This window comes from Chiloscyllium punctatum, chromosome 21, assembly GCF_047496795.1.
Source record: "Chiloscyllium punctatum isolate Juve2018m chromosome 21, sChiPun1.3, whole genome shotgun sequence".
Classification (NCBI taxonomy): Eukaryota; Metazoa; Chordata; class Chondrichthyes; order Orectolobiformes; family Hemiscylliidae; genus Chiloscyllium; species Chiloscyllium punctatum.
In genome coordinates, this window is record NC_092759.1 from 19,938,706 (window position 1) to 19,952,612 (window position 13,907).

The following is a 13,907-nucleotide window of genomic DNA, read 5'->3' on the forward strand; positions in this document are numbered from 1 at the left end:
CATTCCCCCAGTCCCCTCACCCTCCATCCCATTTCCCCCACTCCCCTCACCCCATTTCCCCCACTCCCCTCACCCCATTTCCCCCTCCCCTCTCCCTCCATCCCATTTCCTCCACTCCACCCCACCCCCCCCCCCCCCATGACTCTCTCCCTCCACCCCACTCCACCATTCCCTCTCCCACAATTCCCCACTCCACCCCATTAACCCAAATCCATCCCACAACATTCTCCCTGAGGTGAGGAGGCGCGCACGCAGCCTTTCCCTGGGCCGAGGGAACGCGCACGCAGCCTTTCCCTGGGCCGAGGGAACGCGCACGCAGCCTTTCCCTGGGCCGAGGGGGGCGCGCACGCAGCCTTTCCCTGGGCCGGGGGAGCGCGCACGCAGCCATTCCCAGTGGCAGGTGGGAGTGCGCACGCAGGGCGGGAAAGCCGGGCGCGAGATTGTCGGACGGTTTCTAACATTTTTTTTATTCGAAAAAAAACCAAAACCAAACTCAAACCCGCTCCCCCCCCCCCTCCTCGGGGGAACTCTCCGGAGCGACTTTTACCTCAGAATTTCCAGCTTGGGATCGAGCCGTGTTAGATAATAATGTGTTTATATTTTTAATTTAAGGTGATTTTTTTTTCTCTCTCCAAATCCAAACCCCCTTCCGCCAGCCTGAAACTGAATTGTTTTGTTTGAGCCGTCGACAGAATCGTCTCAGCGGCGCAGGGGGCAAAAACCATTCGGCCTTTCTGCCCTGTACTAGCCCCCACCACCACCATATGTTTAGAGTAACGGTTTCCCCCTTTTCGATCCGCGCCCTCAATACTCGCACCGCCTTTGCTGGAATTGATCCACTCTCCTCTTCAAATGTCACCTTCCCTGGTTGGACAAGGGGCTTGGAAACCGAGCCTCAGCTCCTACGCTCGATCAACGTTGCTAATTATGGAAATTTTTTTTAAAATGCTGTGTTCCCCCCCCCCCCCGCAGCCCTTGCAATGCTACTGACTGTGGGATCTTACTGTGCTCAAATTGGCCACTGCCTCATGTAGGCTGCATTTACAAATGGGATGACCCAAAGAGGTGTTGAATTGCAAGTCTTTTATTTTGGGATTTCACTCCACATCACCTCCAACACCTCAGCACCCCCCCTTCCCCCAAAAAGTAAACCCCCCCCCCCCAACTTCTACCCCATCTCCTGCCTTTGACTCCCTACATTGCCCACCCCCATCCATGCGCTGTTTCACCCCCCCTCAACCCTGGACTCCAATAAAGCCCCCTTCGTCCTGCCTGTTTAATGTGTGCGATGTTGGGGGACAGTGGTGCCCATAGTTGAACGGGTGCGATGTCGGTGATCTGCTTCCCAGAAACAGAGACCGAAATGATTATTGTGTATTGCATGGTTATAACGTGTCTTATTTGTGAATTTTGTTTCAGCCTGCCTTCCGTCAACGGACATCCTTGATCACCCATGAAACGCAAAAAGATGTCTGGAAACCCAAAGGTCGAAGAATGTGACATTTGGTTGGACACAAGGGAGCTAAAGAGGAAGAAAGTGGAGGTTTGTATTTTTGGGGTTGGCATCATCTTCTTCAAAATCTCATAACACAAATCATGTTTTTCTTCCCGTTTAGCAATGATTATCTCCACACGTGGAGGATTTGGAGCAGGTGCAGAAGATATTTACCAGGAAGCTGCCAGAATTAGAAGGTGTGGGCTCTAAGGAATCACTAGAAAAACTCTGGTTGTTTTCTCTGATGACTGAGGGGAAAGAAGTCTATAAATCATGCGATACATAGAGTTGATGGTCAGCATCTTTTTCCAAGAGTTGAAATAGCTAATACTAGGGGCCATGTGTTTAAGGCGAGATGGGGGAAGTTCAAAGAAGGATGTGAGGGGCAAGTGTTTTTACACAATGTGGTAGGAATCTGTTTGGTGCTGGCAGGAGTGGTGGAGGAGGGCAGGACCAAGGGCAGAGAGAAGGGATTAGTTTAATTTGGCGTCATAAATGGCCGTTCCTGTCATGTACTGTTCTGTGTTGTGCCATTTCAAATTGATGTCTGAGAATCGCTCCAGTAAAGTATCTTGAAACATTTAACAATGTTAAAGACACTATATGACTGCATGTTGTCACCAGTCAGTAGGATGCCTGTAATGTGTAATTGATCTTCTAATTATTCAGCAATTCATTCTCTATAAAATTGACTGAGGAGGTACTTACTCTGCACCTAGCAACGCAATAAATTCTCCTCGTTTCAGAGTCAAGGCATGAGCTGCTTATTCATAGCTATATAAGTTGGATGAGTGATCTTGTTCTATTTTAGTTTACTTATTTCTAGTTTCTGTACATTATGGCTTTCAGGAAGACGTTACAGACAGAACACAGGAAATATTTCTGTCTGGTCAGCTCAAAGTTGAAGCTTCTCCATTCTAGTCATAGCAAACTACATTGCGGAAGAACACTATTTGGTTATCCGTGCTTGAGCAGTCTCTTTTGAGAAATCAGAAACAGAAATTGCTGGAGAAACTCAACAGGTCTGATAACATCTGTGGAGAGAGAGAAACAGTTAATGTTTCGCGTCCAGTCATAGAGATATATAGCATGGAAACAGACTCTTCAGTCCAACCCGTCCATGCCAACCAGATATCCCAACCTAATCTAGTTCGACCTGCCACCACCAAGCCCAAAGCCCTCCAAACTTTTCCTATTCATATATTCATCCAAATGCCTTTTAAATGTTGCAATTGTACCAGCCACAACCACTTCCTCTGGCGGCTCATTTCATACAAGTACCACCCTCTGCGTGAAAAAGTTGCCCCTTAGGTCTCTTTTATATCTTTCTTCAGAGCACAGTTCTGAAGAAGGGTGAGTAAACTCGAAATGTTAACTCTAATGTTTCTCCAGCTATTTCTGTTTTTAATTTCAGATTTCCAGCATCTGCAGTGTTTTATTTTGTCCATAATCTTGGGAAGTTCTTCATCCACAAATGCATACTTTTTTGAAATATTTATGGAATAATCTTCCAAATCCGACAACTCCTTTTTGTGAAACAATTTCTCCTTACCTCCCACTAGATCCTCATAGACAGAAAGAGACCATTCAGCCCATCGAGTTTGCATTGACCCTCCAAAGAGCATCCCACCCAGACCCAGCCCTCCACGCAACCCTGCATCCACCACCTGCACATCTTTCAACTCTGGGAGGAAACTGGAGCATCCATGTAGACACGAAGAGGATGTGCAAATTCCAAATTTTCTTCTCATGCTTTTGAATGTGTTCTAGTGTTATCACCTAAAAAAAATTATCTTTTTCTTTCTCTATCAGAGCATCTCATCATCATCTTGTTTTCACCTCCCAACCGTTACTCCAAGGAGAATAATCTGAATTTTTCCAACCTTTCCTCTTAACTGAAGTCTCTTGTCCCTGTGTTAAGGTACACATTTGAGAAGGCTCAGGGAATTCCTCTCACGGTTTTTCCCCGAGATTGTACTCTTTGGAAGTCTGGAATAAAAAAACTCTTACAGACAGTTTAGTTTAATTTTAATTATCCCCTTCATTAATAGCATCTCTGTTACAACATAACACTGATACCTATAAGTCAAGCTTACTGGATTCTATTAACCCAGGTGAGTAGGAATCACGTTCTTTCAAGAGTCCTGGCAGGCTACTCCATTATAGTATTATAGACTATTTTTATACACAAGTTTACAAAGGCGGTACTGTCACAAACACAAAAGTTAAAGCACTGCATGTTTTGAACTAGATACATAATAGCGAAGGACAATAATTCAGGAGAGAAGAGAATTGATACCTAGTTTTATTTCGAGGTCAGAATTAAACATTATTTATTAATTTCACAAAGGAACAGCCGTGAATGTTATCACTCTGTGTCCTGTTTGTACAGATTCACTGATGTTTAGGCAAATATTCTTAATAATCTTACCCTCCCTGCCTGTCTATTTTCTAGTGTGCAGTAAATGTGTTCTATAATTCAATTACATTTTAGTCTGAATGGTTAAGGACATGATTTGGAGATGTCAGTGTTGGATTGGGAGCGCTCCGAAAGCTAGTGCTTCCAAATAAACCTGTTGGACTATAACCTGGTGTTGTGTGATTTTTAACTTTGTTTAAGGACAAGTTTTAAGGCTATAAACTTTCTCACCTGATAGCTTTTTTTAAAGACCTTTACTTTTTTTGCTGGTCAGCCAGTTGGTGCTAAGATAGGAGTAGAAGGGATTCTCTTCATGCAGATGGTGATGAATCTGTGGAATTCTCTACCACAAAGGACTGTGGAGGCCCAGTCATTGAGTGCATTTGAGGCAGAAGATAATAGATTAAGGAATTTAGGGATAATGTGGAAAAATGGCATTGAGATAGAAGATTAGCCATGATCTAGTTGAATGGCAGAGCTGGATTGAGGGGCCAAATGGTCTACTACTCAAATTTCCTGTGAAATCTGGTGACATGAATTAGCCACAATACTCTACCTGAGGCCTATGCAGTGATATACGTAAATGATATATTATTTTTTCAGTTTGTGCTGGTGACAAGTTATTCCTAACTTGTTTTGTTTTTAAATTTCTTTTCAGTCCCATTCCATTTCAAAGCTGCTGAATCCGCTGTCCAGAAGGAATCACACTGCCGAGGTTGCTCTAAATTTCACTCAGACAAGGGCTCCTCAGCAGTGCATAAAACAGACAACAGTCTCTTCCTTCTTCTTTCCAAAGGCTAAAGGTATGAAAATCTACTTTGCTATGTGTCATTGAGATAGCTGTGGGGACTAACATAAATTTGAATCAAATTCAACAACGCTGAGTTGGTGGAGTCTGAGCAGTCCCTCACGGACCCTATAGTATACACTGTGTGAGAAAGTTATCCAGTAGAGATTGTGGTACAAGAGACTAAGGGGTTCAACAGAATCTAAGTAGGTCTGGCAACATCTTTAGAAAGAAAACAAATGTTACTGTTTCAAGGTCAAAATGACTCTTTTGAGATCTTGTTAGATCAGCCTCATTATTAGAATGATACAGCACAGAATGAAGACATTTGTCCCATTGTGCCCAATCTGGCTCTTTGAAAGAATTGTCCAATTAATCCCATGTCACCCGCATCCCAAAAGTTGTTTTCTCCTTCAAGTATTTATCCAATTCCTTTTTGAAAGCTCCTATAAAATCTGCTTCCACTGTCCATTTGGGCACTGTGTTCTAGATCACAATGACTCATTGAGTAGAATAACTTCTCTTCATCTTCCTTTTGTCAATCAATATCCTCTAGTTACCAACACTGGAAAGGTTCTCCTTAATTACTCTATCAAAACCCCTCAATTGTGAATTGAATATTGTCTTAATCTTCTGCTCCAGACAGAACAATCCCCATTGAATCAATGATGTTTGTGTTTGATTTTTATTTTAAGGTACACACTGTTATGTTCTTTTATGATTTGTTTTGAAGGGTGGCGATAGGGTGGAAGTGCTCACTTCACAAATAATAATATGTAACCACTCCACCTTGGCAACTAGCAAATGTCAAAATGACTTCTCAGAACCATCTGAGTCATTCCTAATTACCAGATTCTCTTTCTGCTTTGCAAGTGTAGGAAATGATGGGATGTTTGGAAGCGAAGTATTAAGTGCCTGTTTGAACCAGCAAATAAGCTTTGTTTTTCCAAAAATATACGCTGTTCACAAAATGTGTAAAAGTACATTTTATACCCAAGTCAACTTTATATAAAGTGCAAAGCAGGTCAGTTTGTTTCAGCACAGTATGTGGCAACACACTTACGATTACAGCTTCTGTTCACCTACAGCAAGCATACAGCATGAAGGAGCTTTACACAGTTACCAATTCCATGATGTACTACGATGGAAGGGCCTCAAACAAGCGACCTTTCTCCATTGAATCTCTGCAGCGGCACCCCAAGCTTCTAATGCATCCCTTAGCACCTAGTCTGGCCTGAATTAGCAGAAAACAATTAAAATAAATTACAGTAACAGAAATTATGCTGCAGAAACTCTGGGCAGAAAGCAGAACTAATATTTTTAATTCAGTGACTCTTCATCAGAATATCAGATCAGTTCTGATGACGAGTCACCAGACTCTGCTTTTTTTTCCCCCACAAATGCTGCAGGTGTGCTGCGTTCATCTAGCTCTTTCTGTTTTTATTTCACACCTCCAGCATCCACAATTCTTTTAATAATTAGTTGATTTCCTGTGGTGTTCCTTTGCAGTCAGCTTGGGATCTGCACACAGTTTAAAAAAAAACTCAATACTGGTTGGTTTTCTGGTGGGAGGTCGGGTAGAAGCTATCTGCAGTGTTCCTCATCAAGGTAAGCCTATGGCTGCATTTGCAAAATGAGAACCATTAGGTGTAAGTCGGACCAAGTTCTGTGCAGGATTCCAAGGTTAATGTAATTAGAATTTTAAAAGAAAATCTTTTCCTAGTGGCTTGTGAGAATACAGGTGGAGATGAATAGTATTGACACGGTGAAAGGGAAGCTGGATTAACAAAGCATGGAGACTATGTTGATAGGCTTAAATTTAGATGGGGATGAGGTGAGGCTCATGAATTACCAGCACAGAGCAGAGGAGGTGAATACCTTGTTCCTGTATTGTAAATTCACTGTAGCTATATTTTATAAATTCAGTGATTGGAGAGTGAGGAGTGACAATTGTAATGATCAATAATACTGATAAATATCCCAGTTTCCCTTTATCATTTATTCTTCACAGGTAAACTTGCAAACCCCACACGCACATCAATCCTGAGTGCTGTGGGTACTGCCTCCCCAAATTCTGTCACTGAAAAGGAAACATACACAGATCAGCCTGAGCTGATCACTGACAATGATTTCTGCAGAGACAACTTTGGCTGCTCCACTCCTGTGGGCCACGAGGAGAGGTTGCCGTCAATCTTAAGAGCTGTCCACTGCAGCTCAGAGGAGAGAGTGCCTCTTTGTGGAACTACACATGGCAACACTACCCACATTCTAAATAAGCAGGCTCACCAGATGTTCAAGGAAAGAGAACATTCCTATCTTAAGGGTGGTGCCAACATCAATATTGTTGAGTATGAGCTACCATCTGCACATGGTGCAGCAGGAGTAACATGTGCATCTGTTGCCACTCCGAGCGAGCCTCCTGATGATTTCACTCAAGACTCACAAGGAAATAGAGTTATCTCGCACAGGAAGGTAACCAGATCACCAGCCATGAATTACACATCATATAAGGGAATGCATGTTCCTGATGGGAAGTCCACTGACTTACCTGCTGCTGCGTCAGAAATCCTGAGCATGCAGAGCTTCGAAACAGGGTTACTTGGCAAGCTTACTTCCACACAACAAAATGTGAACAGACAAAAGAAGTTATCGAAAAGGCAAGAAGTGGCACACTTGCCTAAGAAATTAAATTCAGATTGTTTCAGAGATGTATTTCCAGAGAACAAAGAAAATGTCTTTGGGCCCATGTTGAACTTTAATCTAGCATCCTTGGAAAGACCTTCGCTATCACCAGGAGCCAACTCATTTCTGCACCATTGGAATGTACCCCAAGGTACTGAGGCTTTCCAACAGCCCAAAACAGCATGCAGTGATCAGAGTGTGTTGTCACTCCTGTTCAGCCAAGACTCCCAGGGAAACAGAGTTATCTCTCACCGGCGCAGAGACAGCAGGCATGGAGCGGTCATTTCCAACAATCGGAACCTTCCATTGGGCATCAATGGGGGTATATGCTGTAATGTTCCTCCGAAAGAGAAACTGCATCATTCAGGCCTCTGGTGTGAATCATCCAACATAGCACAGTTGAAATATGATGACACAGTCTGTCCACAAGCAGATTTGCTGTTTACACAAGATTCTGAAGGCTATGCAGTGATCAAACATTGTTAAAGATGGATGTATTGACTGCTATTTTATCTCTTTGATTGTCTGCTTTCTCCCTCGTGTTCTGTAGGCAAGTTAAAGATGTTATAAAGAATAAAGATTTTTCTAGTGCAATCAAAACTTGTACTCAATGTGCAGCATTTGAATTGTGCACAAATTCAATCAAACATACAACAAAGCACCTGAGCATTTCACTTCCTGCCTGCTCCCTTACACAGATGTTCTGTTTTCAAACTGAGGATTCATGTGACAAATACCAGGTCCAAACGGTGTGCAAAAGTTTCTTATCTCTCATCCTAGAGGCTCCCAGGGTCAACACTGAGGGAGTGCTGTACATTAGAAGTGTTGACTTTTGAATGAGTTGTTAAACTGGGGACCCAGTAAATGCAAAAGATATCAAAGTGCTGTTTCAATGAAAAGCATGGAGTTCTCCCCCATTGTCCTGTTCAGTATTTATCCCTAAACCAACATGACTAAAGGTAGGGTATCTAGTCAAGATCATGCTGTTAACTGTGGTAGCTTGGATGCATGACATTTGACTGGAGTGTTTCATACATTATAACTGACTTCAAAAGCACTGCATTGCCTATGAAATACTTTGGGACATTCTGAATAGTATAAATGCAGGTCTTTTCTCAAAAAGGATAGCTGGCATGGGAAATAGGTAGTACCTCATTGGTGCATTACATATGAACAACAGTGAACTGGGAAAGATCCTGGCCCATCCATAACACCATAAGAGCAGAATTTGATAATTTGATCCATTGAGTCTTCTCTGGCATTCAATCATGGCTGATATGTTTCTCAACCTCATTCTCCTGCCTTGATCCCCATACTAATAAAACTATCTCTGTCTTAAAGACCTTCAGTGACTTGGTCTCCACAATCCTCTGTGACAATTAGTTCCACAGATTCACTGCTCTCTGGCTGAAGAAATTCCTCCTCCTCTCACTTCTGAAGGGTCATCCCTTCACTCAGGCTGTGCCTGCAGGTTTTAGTCTTTCTTATTCATGGAAGCAAATTCTCCACATCCACTCTATGTAGGCCTCTCAGGATTCTGTAAGTTGTAATGAGATTCCTTCCTCATCTTTCTCAACTCTTATCAAGTACAAACCCAGAGTCCTTAACTGCCCCTCAAATAACAAGCCCTTCATCCCCAGGATCTGGAATGCCTTGTCTGAGAGTGTAGTCAAGGTGGGTTCAGCTGAGGCTTTCATTAATGAATTGGATAATTATTTGTAAACAAAAAACACTAGGGCTGTGGCACTTTGGTGAATAGCTCTATCAGAGAGAGAGAGCACAGATGTGGCAGGCTGAATGACCTCATGTTCTGTAGTTATGTTTAGAGTCATAAAATCAAAGAGATGTATAGCATGGAAACAGACCTTTTGGTCCAACTCATTCATGCCGACCAGATCTTCTAAACTAATCTAGTTCCATTTCAGCACTTGGCCGATATCCCTCTAAACCCTTCTTATCCATAAATCCCAGATGCCTTTTAAATATTGTAGTTGCACCAGCCTTCACCACTTCCTCTGGCAGCTCATATGATACATGCACCACCCTCTTTTGTGAAAATTTGCCTATTAGGTCTTTTTTCAATTTTTCCCTTCTTACCCTAAACTTATGCCCTCTAATTCTGGGCCTCGGCCCCCACCCCCACCCGAGGGAAAAGACATCTATTTACCCTATCCATGCCCCTCATGATTTTTTTATAAACCTCTATAAGGTCAACCCTCAGCCTCTGACACTCCAGGCAAAGCAGCCTTAGCCTATTCAGCCTCTCCCTGTATTTCAAGCACTCCAACTCCAGCAACATCCTTGTAAGTTTTTCTCTGAACCCTTTCAAGTTTTACAACATCCTTCTGATAGGAGGGAGACCATTTCTTTGATCGCAGTAAATGCACCGCACACTTCTATAATCTCCTTAATAAGCACAGGGCAATATTGTGGAATGGATGGTGGATCTTAAAACCAAAGGTGTCAGATCCCCTACCACTGACATTGCTCACGTTGAGCTGTCGGGGAGAAGAGTCACATATTTCAAATCTCCGAGGAGCAACAGTGGGTATGGCAGTGTGATTCACTGTGAGCTCAGTATATGTCCCCATGAATAACAAAAGTGAAAGCAAGTCACAGCGAGGAATCAAGACAGTGCATCATATTTATGTGAGTAGGTTATGCCTTGCTGTGAGAGATGACAAATTGAAATTTATAAAGATTGACCTGCAACTTATGGAGTTAAGGGAGGAGGCAAATGAAGTAAATTTTTCTTTAATTATCTGTCATGGAATTTTACTGCACCAAAGGAAGTCATTTGGCCTACTGTGCCAGTCCCTACCACTTGAAAATGTGATCCAATTAGATTCACCAGATTCCACCTATTCTTCTTCCACAGCTCTGCAACTTTGAGTATCTCATTCACTCTTGAAGGTTCTTATTCAATGTACTTTCCTTGCCATTTGAAACGGCATATTTCAGATCACAATAATTCATGGTGTTAAAAAAATTCTTGTCTATATCCTCAAGCCCCAGGTTCTCTTCCCATTCAGTCCATTATGGAATTTGAGAGAAACTGATGAGAATAAGGAACTCACTACCATAGGGTGTGATATAGGGAAATTTTATATATGTATTTGATGGGTAGCATAAAGACATGTGAGGGAAAAAGCAGTAAATGAAAAGGGGATGGGGCGAAGCTCATGTGAAGCAGGAACAGCCATAGAGCAGATGAGCCACATGGCCTATCTTACTGCTGGCATTACAAGTACGCATTTATCTTAGTGATTTGAAATGTTTTCTGGAATATAGTTCCATGAATGCTATCAGACTGAATGCTTATAAATCTTGTATAATCTCATTCTTTATGTGGAAAGGGGTTTAGTGAGCTGATCAACCATGTGGAATTACAAATGTGCACAATTTCATGATCATTGCTTGTCTGTGCAACAAGCAGACTTTTACTGAAGTAATGAAGAAGAAAGTCTGTCACTGTTTTCCCTTCCCATTCCCATTCTCGGCTAGTTATTGGCACTTTCTGTAGTGAGATTTGGTAATATTTATCCATGACTCTGTTGTAGTAAACTCATCTATGATGTGATTTTGCACTGTTAGAATGCTACCACTAGGTAGCCTTAGTGAGCTATTGATTGTAGATGTTCCCTTCAATGGTAATTATAATTTGACAGCATTTACTGCAACAACTTGCATTGTATAACTCTTTTATCTGTGAAAGCCGTTGCTTCCCAGAAGCATTACCAGGCAAATGTTGACTACGAGCCACATAAAGGTGATTCGAGGACAGGTGACGAAAAGTTTGGCCAAAGTGAACAACTTAAAAGAAGCGAAAGGTGTGGAGAGATTTAGGGAGCTAATTCCAGAGGCCAGGGCTAAGACTGCTGAAGACACAACCTCCAGTCACAGGGCATTATGAATCCGAGTTGGACAAGAGACTAGATTTGGATGATTGCAGAGACCTTGGAGAGTTGTGGGTATAAAAGCCATCTATGTGCCTACCTGTTCGGAATGCGCCAGGCTAGCATGGTAACGGTAATGTCACTGAACTTGTAATTCAAACACCTGAGGCTATTTTGTTAATTGTTTTATTCATTCATGGGATGAGGGTGTCACTGGGTGAGTCAGCTTTCAATGACGATCCCTAGTTGCCTCGAGGGCAGTTAAGAATCAACCACATCGCTGTGGGTCTGGACTCACATGTAGGGCAGACAGTGACCTCCCCTAAAGGACATGAGTGAACCAGGTAGGTTTTTCCAACTATCAACAATGGATTCTTAAATTCCAGATTTTTATTGAATTCAAATTCCACTATCTGCCGTGGCAGGATTTGAACTCAGGCCCCCAGAACATGGCTTCAGTCTCTGAATTAATAATCCAACTATAATACCACTAGGCATTGCTCTGGGAATGCACAGTAGTTGGCAGAACTTAAATTCAATGAATAAAATATCTGGACTGAAAGCTAGTCTCAGTAATGTTGATCACAAAATTATCATTGATTGTTGGAAAACCCATTGGTTCACTAATGTCCGTGAAGGAAGGAAATCTGTTGCCCTTTCCTAGTCAATCCTACATGTGACTCTCGAAACACAGCAAAGTGAGTGAACCAAGGACAATTAGGGATGGCAAACAAATGCTAGCCTTGCTGGTGATGCTCACATGTCACCAATGAATAAATTACAAAAAGAAACAAACAGAACACAAGACAGCCTTACAGAAATTGTGTACTGCAACAGATGGGCTATGTATGGCAAAGGAATATCAGAGAGAACATTGGTTGTAAAACTGTATGAGGCTACAGAGAGGTAAAGGGGTGGTGAAGCCACAGCAGAACTTGAACATTAAAGTAAGCATTTCAAAATGGAGGCACTGAGGCCAGACCGGGAGTCAATTCAGGTAAACACAGCCAGAGCAGGTAGATCTTGCACAGTTCAACACCCGGGACTGTGTAAATGTAGGTGCACCAAGTAGACCAAGCCTGGGTCAACTTTTAAAATGTAGACTGTCATAGGAAGACAATATTTGGCCTAGAATCATTAAGCATCATGAGAAAATACGTCAGATGGATAGGCTTGTATTGTAAACATACTTGGGTGACATAAAGAGCAAAACCACATCTGATCTTGGAGATGTTATTGACCTGAAAATAAATTTTGCTGTTGAAAGGAAATTAACTAGATATGGTCCAAACATTTAAGACATAGTGGCTTTGGCAGTGGGAACTAATTAACAATTTAAAATAGAGAGGTTCCGGGGTCTTGGGGACTTTTGATCAACTGTTGCTGAGCCTGGCATAAACAGACACAACTCATAGAATCCAGCACAGAGGGAACCACTTTAGGAGAGCTATCCCAATGAGTTGCATTTCTGTTCTCTTTCACCTTTGTTCTGTAATTGTTGTTCCCTTTAACAATTCAGTTCACTTCTGAAAGTTGCCACTGAATGTGTTTCCACCACTCTTTCAGGCAGCGCACTGAAGATAACTAGATGTGTAAAAATAAACTTTTCTCACATTGCCTGTGGTTCTTTGTCATGTCACACACTTAACAATCTCATGAGAAAGTCCCTGGTACTTAAATCTTGAATGCGTACCAAGTAAGGGATTGTGTTTTATCATCTCTCTGACCTGATTTAACAAGGAATGTAGAATCTCTACAGTGTAGAAAGAGGCCATTTGACCCATCGATTGCACTGACCCTCCAAAGGGTATGCCACACAGATCCAACTCCTGTAGTCCAGCATGTGGTGTTTTCTTTTACCATGGCTAACTCACCTAATCTGCACATCTTTGGACTGTAGGAGGAAACTGAAGAACCAGAGGAAACCCACACAGACATGGGGAGAGTGTGCAAACTCCACACAGACAGTCCCCCGAGGGTGGAATCAAATCCAGTTCCCTGGCACTGTGAAGCAGCAGGGCTAACCCCTGTGCCATCTGATCACCCCAACTTTACAGCATTTCCAAGTCCTTGAATTTATAGAGTCATAGTCATGGAGATGTACAGCATGGACGCAATATGATGTGTATTGCATTATCCTGCAATACCCACACGTTGACCAATAGAAATATATGACAGTAATCTCCCAGATAAGGATAAGGTTCCCATATACATGTAATTTTTTTAGTATCTTAATAATTCTGCCTTAAAAAAGGGCAACTTTAATTGTGTCAGTGTTCATACTGAAGTTACTGTATCCTATGTGAGACCAGGAACAGCATGATAGTAAATAAAACCATCTCATATAAAGGTATGAACACACTGCATTTTTAAAACCAATTTCTATCTGATTTCAATATCTGCAACATTTGCTTTCTCATCTCCCACAGGCTTGGTAAAACCTGAGATAGTGTTTTTGTAATCATTCAGGATGGTAACTTAAGTGAGCTGGCTGAACAAAGTCTCTTATCAACTGAAGACTCACCAGGTCATGCAATCATTTCCTAAATCTCTCAAGTTAAATGGTCCCAGTTAGAAATGTAGAAATAACTAAGTACAAATGCTTCCTTAAAACTTGTATTAAACTTA

The 13,907-nt window shown here is 42.1% G+C and overlaps 1 protein-coding gene across 1 annotated transcript in view; it reads left to right on the plus strand.

The window, feature by feature from the left end:
• Positions 1 to 413: 413 nt before the first annotated feature.
• Positions 414 to 13,907, plus strand: part of LOC140492474 (disks large homolog 1-like) — a 400,047-nt gene continuing 386,553 nt past the window's right edge. The window contains exons 1-3 of the mRNA XM_072591362.1: positions 414 to 612; positions 1,420 to 1,543; positions 4,573 to 4,717. Coding sequence (XP_072447463.1) covers positions 1,454 to 1,543; positions 4,573 to 4,717 — 235 coding nt within the window. The 5' untranslated portion in view covers positions 414 to 612; positions 1,420 to 1,453. The remainder of the gene's footprint in view (positions 613 to 1,419; positions 1,544 to 4,572; positions 4,718 to 13,907) is intronic.